Source organism: Gobio gobio, assembly GCF_949357685.1.
Source record: "Gobio gobio genome assembly, chromosome: 3".
NCBI lineage: Eukaryota > Metazoa > Chordata > Actinopteri > Cypriniformes > Gobionidae > Gobio > Gobio gobio.
Genome location: NC_137099.1, coordinates 48,586,247 through 48,605,381, shown reverse-complemented (window position 1 = coordinate 48,605,381; position 19,135 = coordinate 48,586,247). Strand labels below are relative to the sequence as shown.

At 37.1% G+C, this 19,135-nt stretch overlaps 1 protein-coding gene across 1 annotated transcript; it reads left to right on the top strand.

Annotated features, from left to right (window-relative positions):
* The first annotated feature begins 26 nt into the window (after positions 1 to 26).
* Positions 27 to 11,642, top strand: serhl (serine hydrolase like). The gene is made up of 13 exons (XM_079811465.1): positions 27 to 278; positions 518 to 629; positions 2,476 to 2,619; positions 2,753 to 2,866; positions 3,252 to 3,293; positions 5,685 to 5,704; positions 6,067 to 6,141; positions 6,239 to 6,348; positions 8,796 to 8,875; positions 8,965 to 8,999; positions 9,218 to 9,294; positions 10,813 to 10,894; positions 10,981 to 11,642. Exons 2-13 carry the CDS (start codon positions 572 to 574, stop codon positions 11,125 to 11,127), a joined length of 984 nt encoding a protein of 327 aa, XP_079667591.1. The 5' UTR covers positions 27 to 278; positions 518 to 571; the 3' UTR covers positions 11,128 to 11,642.
* Positions 11,643 to 19,135: the final 7,493 nt, after the last annotated feature.

Here is a 19,135-nt window from a genome sequence, read left to right as displayed (position 1 = left end):
GACCGGATATTTTCAAAATAAAAGTTGGACGGGATATAGTTATGAATTTACGGGTTTGGAGCGGAAAACACTTAACATTTTTGAAAATTTTTATACTTATTTTTATTTATTGTATTAAAATTATTTTTATTTGATTTCATCATTTAGGCAGTTTTCACTTTCAACGTTCAGTTTTAATTTGAAATCATCTCTGCAAGGTTTCTGGCCAGGATGCGCTTTACTCACAGTGTGTGATGTGTGCTTACAACTTCAAGAACAGCCGATATATATCCCTCGACGTAAGTTTGCAATTCATTTGGAAAGCTGGACTATACAATTAATTTAGAAAGCTGGACTATACAATTGAGATATGTCTTATATACGTGCACTTTTGTTATAATTTTATATGTAAAAGAATTTTCTCTGCATCAGTGAAGAACACATTTTTCTACATGCATGTCATGCTCCAACGAATAAGGTGTAATTTAGTTGACTTCCAAACTTTTAAAAAGTTTTTTCTCTTTCTCATAAACACCAGCTTCTCCCTCTCATGTAAGTTAAGGGGATTTAAACTGCACTGCAAAGTGTGAGAATGATTCCTGCGTTCACAAGTCTCAGACACTTCGGCACAACTACGATGAGGAGAGCAGGTAAGAAACAGCCATTTTTTATTACTGAAAACTTATATTGGTTAACATTCATCATAGCTGCTTCAAAATGAACTGACTTTTAAATACGTTTAAAGTGATGTTTCACCCAAAAAATATATATTGTATTTGAAGCCAGGGCCGGCTCTGGCTCTTTGGTTGCCCTAGGCAAGATTGAGTTTTGCGCCCCCAACCCCCCCCCCCCCTCCCCCCCCCCCCCCCCCCCCACCCCTAATTGTTAAAACCCCTTAATTGTTCCTTCTGTAAGTATTTTTCTAGATATTATCCATGTTTTATATCTTAATGACACACAAGCATACAACCAAATAAAGGATTCAAGAAAAAAAAAAGTATTAACTTCCTGTCACATGAGACTGCCCACTTCCTACTCCTACTTCCAGGGAGCACAACGAAGGCAAACCCTCCCAAAGAAAGGATATTTTCATGTTCCTAATAAGTAATTTTTAGTTGACATATATATATCAACGTAATCATGAAGGTCTCTAGAATCATCCAAACAAAACAAATCTTACAACAGATCTATAGTTTTTAGTATACTTAGTCAAACATAATAAATTTGATTATGAATAAAGATTGATCTGTTGAAAGCAGTTATTTTGAGTTAGATGCTAAATGTTCTCCTCTTATACATATTTGACATTGAAGGGGTGCATAGGCTACAACATATTTGCCCACCGGCAACTATAGTTGCCACAGATTCAAATACGATTTTCAAGAAAAAAATACAAAAACCTGGGGAAAATAAATGCAGAACATGCCATTCAGAAAAAAATTGGCCACAAATGGGTTAAGTATTTATAAAAACTATATAAACAAAAATGCTCCTATAGTTACTCCAAGACTTATTATGAGCTAATTATGACTTAAATGATACACAAATTATGACCCATAAACTGGATTAACTATACCCTCTACAAACAAAAGTGCTATTATGGATACACTGTACTTACCACTACAAAAATTAAAATATATAAGTTCTTGTAGCTCTATCCCTTTCTTAATTAATAAAAGATGAACAGTTGTTTCTGGCATTTCTATTCACCTTCAAAATTGACGCAGCATTAAAATTTGGCTCGTCTGGATTTCCTTATTGTCAGTGAAATGCGTAGTAATATGTAGATAACTAGCTAGCTAGTGATAGCTTAGTGACAGCAATAAAACGTCCAATGCCGTCCAATATTAGTTGATAATATCGATAATACGAAGTAAATTTATTTCGTTTGACAGCTTTATGGCTGAGATGAGCCATCTATACTGGGCTTTCTTTTGATCGTGTGCCTTTCTCCTTTTCCGTCCCTGTGCACTCGAGGGTTTAGACCGCTTCATTTTTGAAGAACGCGCCAGTGCTGAGCTCTTGCCTGACCTAACGCCTAAACTCGACAATACTCACTATCAATTCAATCTAATAATCAGGTTAAGTAATTAAACGTGCGGCTGAGGGGGCGCCCAAGGATGATCATGTTTAATAAACAGTATGTTTTATTTCGCTTGTTTTAATTCTATGCTTAATGGGAAGTAAGTTAAAGGGCGCCACTAGAGGGCGCCTGCGCGCGCCCCCAACACATTTGTCGCCCTAGGCAACCGCCTAGCTCGCCTATAGCAAACGCCGGCCCTGTTTGAAGCGTCAAAGTGGTAGTTACAGAAAGCTCTCAAATTTCATCAAAAAGATCATCATTTATGTTCAGCAGAATTTTGAATGATATGAGGGTGAATAAATAATGACAGAATTTCCATTTTTTGGGTGAACTATCCCTTTAAGGAGCATGTGTTCAATAATGTGCATGGTATTGAATTTGCCTAAATATTACCCTTCTGTACTTTGACACAGCGTCTGAGTTCCGAATGACCGTCCCATGGGGAGAGATGAGAGGTCAGGTTTGGGGTCCTTCTCATGGCCGTCCCGTGCTGTGTTTGCACGGTTGGGCTGACAACTGCGGGACGTTTAATACCCTGATTCCATTGCTTCCCAAAGGTATAGTATTTGATTCCAGAGAATTCATGAACATTATGAATATACACATTGATACATTCATTCTTACGTGCATCAATGAAGTGATAGTGGTTTTCATTCTCTCTGTTTTTCTTTTTCTCCACAACTCTCCTAGACTGGAGATTCGTAGCCTTTGATTTCCCAGGTCATGGCCTCTCGTCTCATAGGCCTGATGGATGCTTTTACACCTTCCCTTTGTATGTGGCAGATGTTCGGCGAGTTGTAGAAGGTTTGAAGCAACTCAGGCCTTTGTTACAAACCGTTAATGACTCATTCTCACTACAAAAAGAATAATGTAATGAGGATTTTTGCCTTATTTTCCAGTTAAATATCTAAAAACAAACTAGATAAATGTAATTGAGAAGCAAAAGTGTATTTTATCTTTCTGAACTGTCAGATTTTTTTTCTTGTTGTACCCATTAGCAAGTTTAGCAATGTTACAGTTAGACAAAATAAACGTGTATTCAAAATAAAATGTATGGAAACAAGTATTAATATCTAATGAAATGTTGCTTCTAAACTAAATTCTAGTTATTTTACTGGAAAACAAGGCAAACAAAAAGAATAAACTATATTTGTATATATTTATATAATTTTCCTCCATTTGTTTCCAGCTCTTCAGTGGAAGCGATTCTCTATCATTGCACATAGTATGGGTGAGTCAACTCTTTCACTGCGGTCTTCATTTACTGACAGAGGTCAAAGTTCTCTTTAGTGTGTGAAAGTTCAGAGGATCTGTGTAAATTATGAACAAGCTGAAGATGAATAATATTATTGTGTAACTGTGTTATTGTAGTGCTCTGTAAAGCCCTTGTATTCTGTAGCTTTTCTTCTATGATCTAACTAAATGGTCATAGATGAGTATGAGTGCATTAGAAGGGCACTCTGGGATGAATGCCACAAGTCAGTATTTATTTATAGCATCACTTGTGCTCTAAATTTCAATCCTTATTCATGCCAGATGATGGTACACCTGTATTAGTCCCCAGAATTTGAGCTTAAATATTTTAAGACTGAAGATTTCAAGATTGAAGTGTGTGTGTGTGTGTGTGTGTGTGTGTGTGTTTTGAATAATGTAAAGGGTCAAACGTTGGTAAAGATATAGGACAACAGAGAGTTTGGTTAATGTTAAATCATTAACATTACTTATTAATTGTAATAAATTGAAGCAGCTCATAAGATGCTAATATACAGTAGCGTTATAGTTACATGTTAGACTGTAGTTATTAGTTGTAAACAATGCAATGTGCTGTGAATGCCCAGGAATTATGCATAGTATTTATTTTAATATAGAGTGTAGTGAATACATACAGTCTTGGTGTAACATAAAATAACAACATTGAACCAATCTTGATTACTGGATAACACTGAAGTATAAATTACATTATAATTAAAAATACTATAAGGCTGTAAAGAACTATTATCATTCACAAGTAACACATACAGTGCTCTCTCCACTAATATTGGCACCCCTGGTAAATATGATCAAAGGCGACTGAAAATAAATCTGTATTGTTTATCCTTTTGATCTTTCATTAAAAAAAATTCACAAAATTGTAACTTTTCATTGAAATATTGAAAGTGGGGGGAAATCTCATTATGAAATAAATGTTTTTCTGGAGTTCACGTTGGCCACAATCATTGGCACCCAATTATTGTAACCTCCTTTCCCCAAGATAACAGCTCTGAGTCTTCTCCTATAATGCCTGATGAGTTTGGAGAACACCTGACAAGAGATCAGAGGCCATTCCTCCATACAGAATCTCTCCAGATCCTTCAGATTCCCAGCTCTTCTCTTCAGTTCACCCCACTCCTTTTCTATAGGGTTCAGGTCAGGGAACTGGGACGGTTTATTTTGTGCTCAGTGACACATTTGTGTGTTGATTTTGAAGATCCAACCACGGCCCATTATAAGATTTCTAACAGAAGCCGTCAGGTTTTGATTTGTTTTAATCTGTTGGTATTTGCTAGAATGCATCATATCATGTATCTGAACAAGATGTCCAGGACCTCCAGCAAAAAATAGGCCCACAACATTAAAGATCTAGGAGTATTTTTTAACCGTGGGCATTGGGTACTTCGTATCCCACCAAACCCATCTGGTATATATAGACATTCTTACTAAACCCATCTGGTGTGTTTGCTGCCAAAAAGCTCCTTTTTAGTTTCTTCTGACCACAGAACCAGGTCCCTTTTTAATTTACAGTTGTGTCTGACAACTTGAGATTGTTTTTGGTGAGCGAGGAAGATTTTTCTTGAAACCCAAACAACTTGATGTAGGTGCTGTTTGATAAATTTTTTTTAGGATTTCTGACCCCAAGACTCAACTAATCTCACAATTCCTTGAGATGGGATCCATGGAGAGTCTTTATCCACTGAAACTCTCCTCATATCCATGCATTAGGATGATATAGACACACATCTTCTTCCAGGCAGAATCGTAACATCTTTAGTTGATTGGAACTATTGTCCTGATGGTGGAAATGGACATTTTTAATGCTTTAGCTATTTTCTTACAGCCACTTTCTATTTTGTGAAGCTCAACAATCTTTTGCTGCACACCAGACCTCTATTTCTTTGGTTTTACTGATGAATGATTTAAGGAAATTGGCCTTTTTTCCTCATATTTGTACTCCTGTGGAACAGGAAGTCATGGCTGGACAATTTCATGCTCCTAGTCACCCTGGTGTGCTAAAAACGTAAACATGAATGGAAATATACTTCAGAGATATTTTACTCATAGGAATTTCTAGGGGTGCCAATAATTGTGGCCAACATGCATTGGAGAAAAACATGTATTTCACAATGTGAGTTTCCCCCCACTTTCAATTGTTTTACTTCAATGAACGGTGAATTTTGTGAATTTCTTTTGAATGAAAGAACAAAAGGATAAAAAATGCAGATTTATTTTCACAGCGGCCTTTGTTTATATTTACCAAGAATGCCAATATTAGTGGAGTGCACTGTATTTATGATATTTAAATGAGTGTAAATATATAATAAAGTATAATTTGTCCATTTATTACAATTTGATGTTTCTTTAACAGGTGGGAATGTGGCGGGACTAGTGAGTATCCATCATAATGTTTTTTTACTTGCGTAAATGAGTTGTTTAGTAAAGTAGTTCTCAACTTGCAACATGACCCAGATTTTACATGTGACATAAAGGGACCTATCACAGTACTAAAATGATGCATTTTTAAAAGTACACAAATATGTCTTTAAATGTGTCAATGTCACTATGAGCTGTATATGCCCAACAGTTGTTAACATTTTGCTGTCTTGCTATGCATGATGAGTATAAGGCTTTTCCCTGCTGCCTTTGAATGGATACATTTTTGAATTTTGCAAACGTTGAGAACCAATGTTTTAGTACAGTCTGTGCTGTGTAAATGTAATGTGTGATAAGAGTTTCTTCTGGTTTTCCAGTTTAGCGGATTGTACCCTGAGATGGTTGAAGATGTAATTCTCTTGGATACTTATGGATTTCTCCCGACAAAACTGGTAACGATGAATGGAGCATGTTAGAGTTGCTGTCTGTAAAGAGAAGACTTCTTGTCGAACATGTGTACAACATAACTGTTTATTTGTCCTTCCTTAGACTCACATGTTTAAAAACATGAGAAAAGGGATAAATGATCAAATCGATTATGACAACCAGTTGGATAAAAGGAAAGGGAAGGTCTACACGTATGAGACAGCCAAAGAAAGGTGAAGAATGCCTGATGTGATGTATATGTTTGTCTGTAACTAAATGTCTTTCTGATCGGTTTCTGTTGAGTTGCAACAGGTAAGCTTTGCCACATTCCTTCCCACAACTTTATCTCTAACTTTATTCTAATCCCTCTTTAACTACAGTTTAGTTTGATCATTTTCCCACCCATATTGATATGACTGTTTTTGAAAGAAGTCTCTTCTTCTCACTAAGGGGTCATTCACACAGAAGGCATTTTTGCTTTGAAAAACGTGGGTGCTGCGGAATGGACACTTGGGCAGTGGAATGGGGAAAAACACAAGGTCTCGACCCGTTTTTTAAAAGTTGAACCTCCTTCAACTGTAGCGGCGCATTTTTAGAATGCCGTGTCGTATGCGAGACGCTGAAAAAAGATGCGAGTGTAACAGTCAAACAAAAAAATTATGTAAAAATGTAGCACTGTGGAATGGAAAAACGTGTTCAGCCCTAAAACTGCATTTATTTGATCAAAATATAGTAAAAGCAGTAATATTTGTCAAATTATTACAGTTTAAAATAACTTAACTTAAATAACTTTAAATAATTTATATATATATATATAAAATTATATACATAAATTAAAAAAAAAAAAAGTAATTGTATCTGTGATGTCAGCCTTTTTTAGCATCATTACTCCAGTCTTCAGTGTCACATGATGCTTTGAAATCATTGTAAGATGCTGATTTGCTAGCAGCTCAAGAAACATTTCTTATTATTATTAATGTTGAAAACCGTAGTGCTGCTTAATATTTTTGTGGAAACCGTGACACATTTCTTTCAGTATTCTTTGATTAATTAAAATAGAAATTGAAATCTTTTGTAACATGCTAACATTTTAAATGTCTTTACTGTCACTTGATCAATTTAATACATCCTTGACAAATAAACGTTGTACTGACAAAGTTGTATTGAACAAAATGTTATATATATATATATATATATATATATATATATATATATCTCATTTAGAACATTTATTTGCAGAAAACGACAACTGGTCAAAATAACCAAAAAGATGCAGTGTTGTCAGACCTCGAATAATAGAAAGAAAATAAGTTCATATTCATTTTTAAACAACACAATACTAATGTTTTAACATAGGAAGAGTTCAGAATTAGAATAGAATAGAATAACCCGGATTTTCAAATGACCGCTTTCATGCATCTTAGACCGGTGGAGAGCATGCTTTCACATTGATGTTGGGTGACTTTTTGCCACTCCTGGTGCAAAAATTCACACAGCTCGGCTTTGTTTGATGGTTTGTTACCATCCATCTTCCTCTTGATCACATTACAGAGGTTTTCAATGGGGTTCAGGTCTGGAGATTGGGCTGGCCATGACAGGGTCTTGATCTGGTGGTCCTCCATCCACACCTTGATTGACCTGGCAGGGTGACATGGAGCATTGTCCTGCTGGAAAAACCAAACCTCAGAGTTTGGGAACATTGTCAGAGCAGAAGGAAGCAAGTTTTCTACCAGGACAACCTTGTACGTGGCTTGATTCATGCATCCTTCACAAAGACAAATCTGCCCGATTCCAGCCTGGCTGAAGCACCATCCGATCATCACCAATCCTCCACCAAATTTCACAGTGGGTGCGAGACACTGTGGCTTGTAGGCCTCTCCAGGGGTGCATCTCAATCAGCCCCCTAGTTCAGTAGTCCGGGCACTGATTAGGTAGTCAGCCCATTGACTTATGTCCTGATCAGTGCCCGGACTACTGAACTAGGGGGCTGATTGAGACGCACCCCAGGTCTCCATCTAACCATTAGACGACCAGGTGTTGAACACAGCTGAAAATTGGACTCATCAGAGAAGATGACCTTACTCTGACCGTACAAACCTCGGCCTGGCTCTTCTTTGCTTCTCATTGATGAAGGGCTTTTTTCTAGCTTTGTACGACTTCACCCCTGCCCCTAGGAGCCTGTTTCGAACTGTCCTCGCTGTGCACTTCAGCCCAGCTGCCGTTTGCCATTCTTTTTGTAGGTCACTTGATGTCATCTTACGGTTGTTGAGTGACATTCGAATGAGTTGGCGGTCATTTCGGTCAGTGGAAGGTCGTTTTCCACCTCTGCCAGTCTGTAGCTTTGCTGTACCCAGACCAGTAAAGCCAGAATTGAGCCCTTCTTTACCTCACTCAACTTTCCTTTTCAACTCTTTTGGCATGGTCATTAGTTATTTCTTTGATTCCAATTAGTTTTGAGGTACTACTAGCACTGTTTTTGCCATCCAGCTGGTCCTATTGCAAGAGGATAGTGATGACCACAGCAGTGGTTTTTATACTTTTCCTCATTAAATGAGATTTGGTTCAGGTGGTGTGCCTGTGTTGGAATTCAACAGGCACTGGAATGAAATGGCTGCCATACATGTAGAGATGCTGATTTAAGAAAAATTTGCAGTGGTCTCTTAATTCTTTTCTCTTTCAGGTTGAAGGTTGCAAACCCCTCCCTGTCTGATCAGTCTGCAGATATTCTGTTGGAACGAGCAGTCAGAGAGGTTGACGGAGGTAAGACATTCAACACTCACTCCTAGACTTTCTCACAGTTTTTTCTCAGACAAAACAAGCTCTCTAAATGACTTCCTTTTCTCTTAAAGGATTTATATTCACCAGAGACTTCAGGATCAACCTGGTAAGGCATTTCAGTGTATTTATTCGTTCATTTCTGTTGTTTGTTTATTCCAAGTAACAAGATTTCAGATTTTTTTCTACTGTTTAATCCACATTTATCTGCTGAAACCTCATCAAAATCATGTTTTCTGCTTAACAAATGTCTTGTTTAGGAAGGAATGTGTGGAAAATATACACTATACACATCATGATTAATGTGTTAATGTGGTTTTGTTTCAGAAAAACATTGTAAATAATAATGTACAACAGTGCCTCTACATCATGTCACTAATTAAAGCCAGAGTGATGATACTGATGTGAGTTCAATTCACACACATACACACAAGTTTTCATCATGTTCATGAGAAACATTTACTGTTTAATAGAATTTACTAAACCATTACTGTCCAGTTCTGATTGGATGAAAATTATTTTCATGTCATGGCCAGAAACCAAGAAATGGCAGATATTAAATGATTATGTGTAAATATATTCAAAATAAGTTATTTTAAATGCTTCAGGTCAATTTAGGCCTCACAATATTATATTGCACAGCATGGATCAAATATTTTGCTATTTGAAATATAGTGGCCCCGAAAAGTATTCAGGCATTTTGTGTGACTTAACTGTCCCAATGTCATTGTACTAAATAATAAGATATTTAAACCAAATGGTAGAGCTGCACGATTAATCGTTAAAAGATCACGACACAATCTCAGTTCTAAATTACAACGATTCGCCCGTGTCTATTAAACCTTTGAGAAAATCACACCGGACCATTTAAATCTGCAGTTGTGATGCTGTTGACCCAGAGAAAGCAGTTAGGATATCAAGGTCTTCTCAACCACATTTTTAGTATTTTAAGCATTGTTATTTCCATGTTACAAATATTCAAATAGTTTGGATATAAACACTCTACGGAAGCGAACTGGAGCAAATCACCTTTTGAAAGTAACTTGCCGCCTTAAATAACGATAATATTGATTACATTGTTACACCAGTAGGTGGCGACAAGTGATTGTTAACAAGGTATTTGTCATTGAATCATTCATTCAAGAGATTCAAAAACCACTGATTCATCCAATAATGAAAAAAGTTAAGTATTTATGAGCAAGTCATTGAATCAAGAAACAGAGCACATGAAACAGATTAAAAAAATAATAATAATTCAAATTATTTAATACAATTTTAAATAGACTGAAGCAATAGAACCTTTTGACATTTCCGGGTTTCTCAGAGCGGAAGTCGTCAAAGTTGGGTTAACTTTTATAGCGGTGAATGAGAGAATACATGAAATATATTTTTTGTGTCCCCATTTGCTCAAATAGCAAAAGAGAAACGCCAATAGTGAAAGAGAGAAATGTTCATTTTTATCACTCCCATAGACGCTGTATTAGAAACACCCTCACAGCAGCGGGAACTTGTTTTTTGTAATTTGATGCAAAAGTAATAAAATACAAAGTATTAGTGTTATAAATGTACATACAAAAAAAAATTAAATACAAAAAAACTTTGCAGGATTTACGATATTGATGACTGTGAAAACACGTCATCACAGTCTGTGAAAAGGGTCTATTGTAGTAAAATATGTTGTAAATGACAAATTATTTTGTATAGTTGTCTGTTCAGAATCAGGGGACAATTGTGATTTTTAAACAAAAAAATCGTGATTCTCAATTTATCCAGTATTGTGCAGCTCTACCAAGTGACATCTGTGAACAACGCATAAGTGAGGCTTTAGTGCCCAAAGCTACTGTTAAAAATACCATTTATCCACACACTATCAGATACATACACTATCAGACTATCAAAGACAGATTTGTTTCTTTCTTCAGGGCAAATGATGGTCTGTTCAAAACATTCACTCTACCTGATGGATATGGGGATATGATCCAGAAGGGCTGGACTGATCAAAAAGTGAGATGCATACACACAAAAATGAGAGCAAAATGTATGTCTGAAATGGCAGCATGTACAAATATATCTTTCTCACTCCTCTGCAGGCCACCATTCTCAACATAGAAGGAGACCATCACATTCACCTCAACAAACCTGAGTCCATGGCCTCCATAATCACTGATTTTCTTCAGTCACACAGTCCTGACAAGACAGAGAGTGAATCTGACAACAATCAGACATCAAAATTATAACACACACATGCTGATTCAAATTATGACGTATACAGATTCAAAGTATTCTTATCATTAACCAATTCTTGTAATTTTGTGTTATACTGTGATACTTTTTTTTAAGCATATCAAACTTTAGATTTATTTTCTCATATTACAAAAGTTTTTTTATCAGAAAGCCTTATGAACATTTGCACTCCATTCATCCATTCGTCTTCCAGTTTTAATGCTGATGGAAATCGCCACCACATTTACACCTCATAGGTAGGCTTTTTCAGGTGCCTTCACAGTATTGATTTAGCAAAATACATTGTTTTGAATATGGAATTGGTTAAGGGGATGAATACCTTTGTTAATTACTCTGTATGTTGTGTAAATGAAAATTAAACGCTGCTGACATCTAAAAAAAAAAAAAAAAGATCTAGATCATCTTTACGCACTACTAGATTTAATCTACTCAAAGAAAAGCTAGCTGTATGTGATACACATATAAGTATTTTTGTCAAAACGTCTATTAATGTTAATAAATATTAACTAAAACATCATGTGTCTTTTTTTGTGGTGATACACACATTAATCTTTAATTTTGTAATTTCTGAGCTGGAAACAAAATGTACCATTAATCTTGATTTATTTATAAGTCTAACACTAATGTAATATAATATGTCTATCAGAATAAATTTGGCTGCGGATGCACGGGATACATCGAAGCTCTGCTATAGAAATAGTGCATGACTTGACAAAAGAAGATATTTTGAAGAATGTTGGTAATCATACAGTTGATGGTAGGCATTGACTTCCATATTAGTGCTAAAATACTATGTAAGTCAATAGGGCCCGTCAACTATCTTCTTTTGTATTCAGCAGAAGAAAGAAACTCATACAGGTTTGAAGCAACTTGAGGGTGAGTAAATTATGACAGAATTTTCATTTTTGGGTGAACTATCCCTTTAAGTTAAAGGAACACTCCACTTAAAAAAAAAAAAGGGCTCATTTTCCAACTCCCCTAGAGTTAAAAAGTTGAGTTTTACCGTTTTTTTTAATCCATTCAGCCGATCTCTCTGGCGGTAGCACTTTTCGCATAGCTTAGCATAGATCATAGAATCTGATTAGACCGTTAGCATCTCGCTCAAAAACAAAGAAACTTTGCTGCCGCACCATGGGTGCAGCAGACGCAATGATATTACGCAGCAATTGAAAATAGTCCCCAGCAAGCAGGTTGTCACATTGGTTATGTTGACGGAAGTTAGCCTATTTTCAGGCGCTGTGTAATATCATTGCACCGCTGCACTCATGGTACGGCAGCAAAGTTCCTTGATTATTACGCAGAAATGAACGAATAGTTCCTAACCATTTCGGCCTAGAAAATCACAACTTTTTATTTTCCATCGGTCTTAGTACATGATGTAACTACAGAAGAGTTAAGTTTTAAACAGGAAAAATATCGAAACTCTCAGGTCATTTTTTGAGCGAGATGCTAACGGTCTAATCAGATTCAATTATCTATGCTAAGCTATGCTAAAAGTGATACCGCCAGACCCGGAGATCGGCTGAATGGATTCGAAAACGGTAAAACTCAACATTAGCCTATTTTCAAAAAACTTTAAGGACAACTCTCTTTATATCTACTAAAATCACTGTCACCAATTGGTAAAAAGTAATTGCAGAAATACTGAAATGCAGGCACTTTTAGATGTAATATTTTTAAGAGCAGTTGTGTTTGCATCATTGGAATTTGTGAATGTGCAGTTGTTGTAAATGTGTCTTTGAGTTTGATTTCCTTCAGGCTTTGCTGAAAGCTGCACGTCTTGCATTTGCCTTGTGCTCATATGTAGGTCAGTGCTGCTCAGTTTTGCCTTACATTTGAGACTATCGGTATCATGAGACCCTGAAGGCCAACAACTGTGTAATGGGCGTTATTATTGTGATGAGATTATTTGTGTGTGCTTGTTTAAGAATCTGCTTTATGTTTATTCAGCCAAGCATTGCTCACGTCAAGCTATAGTAAGACTTAAAGAGCAATTTTTCACCCCCAAAAATAAATTCTTTAATAATTTACCCTCAAATCTCAATGATTTTCTTTCTTCATAGACCACAAAAGGAGATATTAACCATTTACCTAATGCCTTTTCCCCCCATTCAAGACCCGAAGTGTTTACCAGTGTAAGTATTTGTTCTGCACAACAATAATTGAATCCGATGACTGAAGTGCAATTCAACTTTATTCCACAAGGTGGCAATGTCTGATACACAATGATGAAGTGGCATTTCACTCATAGTTACCGCAGGCAGAAAACAATAAGAAGAATCATCAGCAAAACTTGAAATGGCTCAGCGATTTATTGCATAGTAAGTACTGATCGCATAGTTTTGAGAATATGTTTGAGATGGCAAATATGAGCCAGATGCTGAATCTACTGGGAAATGAGCTCTGACGAGGTGATGATGGTATAAAACATCTGCTCAAAATGAACTCTTCCAAGCTCCAAAAGGTAACAAAATGTGCTTTATTTTATTCTTCTGTAATTGTTACTCTAATATCAGGAGAGTTTTATATCATCGCAACAGGTAGAGATCCATCCATGTTAGATATAGATAATTTAAGGGTTAAAGGAATAGTCCAACAATAAATTCATAATTTACTTGTATCGTTCCAAACCTGTATGACTTTATTTCTTCTATAGAACATGAAAGACGATATTTTGAAGGATGTTAATAATCAAACACTTTTTGTTCCCATTGACTTCTTTGAATTCTATTCTTCTATTATTATTATTTTTTTTGTACATATAATTTAATATAATTTGGAACCAAAATTTAGGAAACTCTTTAAAATAAGGTTCCATTTGTTAACAATAGTTAACAACATTAGTTTACAGAACTAACAATGAAAATTACTTCTAAAGCATGTATTAATCTTAGTTGTTAATTTCAACATTTAATAATAAATTATTAAAATCAAAAGTTGTATCTATTTATATTATTTGGATATGATATTATATATATATATAATGGACCCAAGCTAACAAGAACTAGCAGTGAACAGTTGTATTTTTATTAAACATTTTAAAAAGTGATATCAGTTCCGAACATTCTTCAAAATATCTGTTGTGTTTCCTCACAATGAATGTGAATGGACTCATTACAGATCAAAACATGCTGTAATCACATAAATTAAATTTGAGAGCTTTGTAAATATGCATAATGTAATATACACTCACCAAAAAGAATTTTAAGGAACACCTGTTCAATTTCTCATTAATGCAATTATCTAATCAACCAATCACATGGCAGTTGCTTCAATGCATTTAGGGGTGTGGTCCTGGTCAAGACAATCTCCTGAACTCCAAACTGAATGTCAGAATGGGAAAGAAAGGTGATTTAAGCAATTTTGAGCGTGGCATGGTTGTTGGTGCCAGACGGGCCGGTCTGAGTATTTCACAATCTGCTCAGTTACTGGGATTTTCACGCACAACCATTTCTAGGGTTTACAAAGAATGGTGTGAAAAGGGAAAAACATCCAGTATGCGGCAGTCCTGTGGGCAAAAATGCCTTGTTGATGCTAGAGGTCAAAGGAGAATGGGCCGACTGATTCAAGCTGATAGAAGAGCAACTTTGACTGAAATAACCACTCGTTACAACCGAGGTATGCAGCAAAGCATTTGTGAAGCCACAACACGCACAACCTTGAGGCAGATGGGCTACAACAGCAGAAGACCCCACCGGGTACCGCTCATCTCCACTACAAATAGGAAAAAGAGGCTACAATTTGCACAAGCTCACCAAAATTGGACAGTTGAAGACTGGAAAAATGTTGCCTGGTCTGATGAGTCTCGATTTCTGTTGAGACATTCAGATGATAGAGTCAGAATTTGGCGTAAACAGAATGAGAACATGGATCTATCATGCCTTGTTACCACTGTGCAGGCTGGTGGTGGTGGTTTAATGGTGTGGGGGATGTTTTCTTGGCACACTTTAGGCCCCTTAGTGCCAATTGGGCATCGTTTAAATGCCACGGCCTACCTGAGCATTGTTTCTGACCATGTCCATCCCTTTATGACCACCATGTACCCATCCTCTGATGGCTACTTCCAGCAGGATAATGCACCATGTCACAAAGCTCGAATCATTTCAAATTGGTTTCTTGAACATGACAATGAGTTCACTGAACTAAAATGGCCCCCACAGTCACCAGATCTCAACCCAATAGAGCATCTTTGGGATGTGGTGGAACGGGAGCTTCGTGCCCTGGATGTGCATCCCACAAATCTCCATCAACTGCAAGATGCTATCAATATGGGCCAACATTTCTAAAGAATGCTTTCAGCACCTTGTTGAATCAATACCACGTAGAATTAAGGCAGTTCTGAAGGCGAAAGGGGGTCCAACACAGTATTAGTATGGTGTTCCTAATAATCCTTGAGCTGAGTGTATGGTCATATGGACAACTTAGGTTGGCCCCACTTTATATTAGGTGGCCTTAACTACTATGTACTTACATAAAAAAATAAGTACAATGTACTTACTTTGTTCATATTGTGTTGCAAAACACCTTTGCTGATATTGAGGTGGGATAAGGGTAGGGTTAGGGACAGGTGTGGTGGTATGGGTAAGTTTAAGGGTAGGGTTAGGTGTAAGGGAAGTCTCAACTGTGTAATTACAAATGTAACCACAGAAATTAATTACAGACGTAATTACATGCTGGTATTTTTAAAAAGATAAGTACAATGTAAAAACATGTATGTACACAATAAGTGCATTGTATCAAATGATTAATTAAAATGTTAGTACATAGTAGTTAAGGCCACCTAATATAAAGTGGGTCCCTTAGGTTGTATATGGAAAAGAGCAGCATGAACATTCTGTTGAATTTCTCCTTTCGTGTTCAATGGAAGAAAAGCAATACGGGTTTAAAACAACATGAGAGTGAGTAATGAAGGACGAATGATGCTGTAGGTTATTTTGAACCCTTTCAGGGATTTAAAAACAATTATACAACACAACGTCCTCCCTAAAAACCTCTGATTTCCAATAATATCTGCCATGTTCCAGTAAGACGTGAAATGACCAGGAATGTGAGATCCGGATTGAGAAGAAAGGGTTACAAAAACATTATGTAACTTCTGTTCTGACTCTTTCCTCGTCAGAGATGTCTCCATGGTTACCACCCCCCACCCTCACCCCCGTCCAACTGGATGGCACAGCTTTGACAAGGAGAGCACGATAGCAAGGGTACGAAAGACCCTAATTCCATAGCATCAAATAAGATAATAATATATCCGTCCATGTAGCAGCATCAGCCATCATTTGGCTTCATTCAGCATTTTTATTAAGACGATTCTATCCGCTCTGCCTGGGTTTAACAATTTAAACCCCAAACTACAGTGCCAGCTCACAGACGACCAAAGAAAGACAGCAGGTATGTGGAGACACATGATGCAAATGTGCATGTTTCATAGCATGCTGTACTTCATTTTTACTGTACTCCATCTTTATACACATGTTGTACTACAGAGTAAAGTGGGAATAATGGACAGAGCCTGCTGCACTGTTAAGAATGAGTGGCCGTCATATTCCGCTATGGATCATGCAGTGTTTCATATGCTGCAGTGCACAGGTGTGTTTTCACTTTATTCAGAGAATGATAAAATTGTCTCCCGTTTTCTCTCTTTCTATACTTTTGAGATAACACAATGCCTTGGATGTTTCTGGACTGGTTCGTCCCCGTCTATCTGCTGGTCTCAGTCCTGGTCCTGGCTGGTTTTGGAGCGTGTCTGTATTTTCTGGAGCCGGGTCTTCAGGATGCCCACAAGTGGAGCAACAAGTCACTGAGGCACCAACCGTTGGCTCCCACAAGGCAAACAAACTGCAGAGATGACGACAGCAATGCCTTGTTATGATGGGACGTGTGGACGCTGCAATGAGACATTTGTGCCAAATCATGCATTGAAGCCACTTTATCAGAATCCATTGCCTTTTCACAGGGTTTCTTTAGGTATATGCAATGATCTGCAATCAGATTACAGAGCGAAACATTCAATTCATTATGTATAATGATTATTATTTGCATTAAACATTGTATTGGTAATTAAACTTGGGTCACTGGGTAACTGAACTCCGTATGCGGTATGCACACAAACCTCAGAGTCAACGTTGGAGTCAATTTTAGTGGCATTTGGCAAACTGGAGGAACAACCTTGACATTTGTGTGAAGGGGTTATTGTGTTAACATTATCCAACAAAATGGAATGTTTCCAGGTCATGACGGTCATGTTCTGGGTCGCATTTTAGAACATGCCTGAAAAATCTGGAATAACCATTTCCCAAGATACATATACTGTGAGAGTAAACCATAGGGAGCTTGACCTACTCAATATGCTATAATTGTCATTAGGCATCAAATAATGGTAGAAATATCTAAAGCTAAGTGGTTACAAGCTGCTGATATAAAAAGCGGCCATGTTTTAAAAGTATATTCGAGACTTGTTCTTTTTAATAATACCAATTAAACTTATATTTTGTTGTATCGTGTTTTAGATGTTTTAACTTTTGCAATGTACTGAAGGGTACGTTTACACGACAACGATGTACTAAAAACCGTTTTTGCGTACAGATGACGTTGTCAAATTGATCCCTGTTCATGCATCTGCGAAAACTACTAAAATGGCTGCCAGGCCAGTAGTTGGCGATCCCACTTTGTAAAGAAACACTACGCACCTATAGAACACGTAAAACACATGCGCATGATGTCAATGCTTTCACAAATTCATGTTTTTGTAGTTTACACGGATGCGATAACGGTATTGTTTTTAGAAATTTGCTCTTTGAAACCAGTTTTCAAAACCTTGCATTTTTTTAGGCCCCCAAAAAGTCGTTGTCGTGTAAATGAACATCCAAAACACAAAAACAGTTGAAAGCAGTGTTGTGTAAGCGGTCCCTAAGATATTTTTTTTTTTAATTGTCTTATTTGTGGGCTACGGATCTTATCCACGGCCTTGGAAGTGTTTTAGTTGTTATTTTCATGTGCCAATATTTTTGTGTCTCTTTAATTTATTTTTGGTCAGTAACATCTAGATTCGCACCAATTTTCATCAACAGAATGCAATGTTTCTTGGATTAAAACTGTTGGTTAATCACACTTTGGACAATCATACATAATAATGGCATTCATAACAAAGTGGATATTTGTATCATCAAATGTAGCATGCTTCCCCCCCTCTTGGAAATATTAATAAACACAAACTGGTCAAGAAATTCTTCTCTTCTGCATGTTTCCACTTGATTTTGGAGTTTCACAAATTCTGCCATTTAGCGAGTATGATGTGAATAGAGTGGGTGAATGAGACAGTGGAGCTTCAGATGAGAAGAATGGAGGGAATGTAAGTCTAGTACCCACCATTTCCTGACGCACTCGTCCCCCTTCATTCTCTCGCTTCTTTCGTCCAGTAAACAGACCACAGGATCACAGGTCAGTAACATTATATATCACTTTCAGAATTTGATGTACTCACTATGTAATCCAACACTTTCTTTTTATATTCAGTGGAAAAAATAGGCTTTGGAATCCTTTTTTTTTTCTACGTATGTTGTCTTACTGCAATGAACCCCTTGGAGCAAGACCTGACTGGAAACACATTGCCTACAGGATCTTCCTTCGACACATCCTCTCTGTCCTCAGCTAAGTTCTCTCCAAGTCTTGGCCCTATTTCTCCTTCCCCTTCCAGTCTCTCACCAAATCCAGTTACCTCAACCTCCTCTCCCTCCCGTCTCTCACCTTTATCCACTTCTCCTTCTCGTCTCAGTCCATCGTCTCACTTTATTTCATCTTACTCTCCTGTTCGTCTGTCTCCCTGTCCCACATGTGACCCATCTACTTCACCCACTAGAGTGTCCCCCTGTCCTATACCTCTTTCCCCCTCGGTCATCTTAAAGAAGCCCATCCACATTTCTTCCTTCAGTCAGACCGGGCGAAGCTTGGAACAAGAGAACCAGATTCACAGCTCTCCAACCAGGTATGTTTCTCTCAATG

Coding starts and splice junctions, on each gene's coding strand:
- serhl (XM_079811465.1), top strand. CDS start 572: ATGATTCCTGCGTTCACAAGTCTCAGACACTTCGGCACAACTACGATG. Junction 2,867..3,251: donor TGTTCGGCGAGTTGTAGAAG/GTTTGAAGCAAC, acceptor ATTTGTTTCCAG/CTCTTCAGTGGAAGCGATTC. Junction 8,876..8,964: donor AGTCAGAGAGGTTGACGGAG/GTAAGACATTCA, acceptor TTTCTCTTAAAG/GATTTATATTCACCAGAGAC.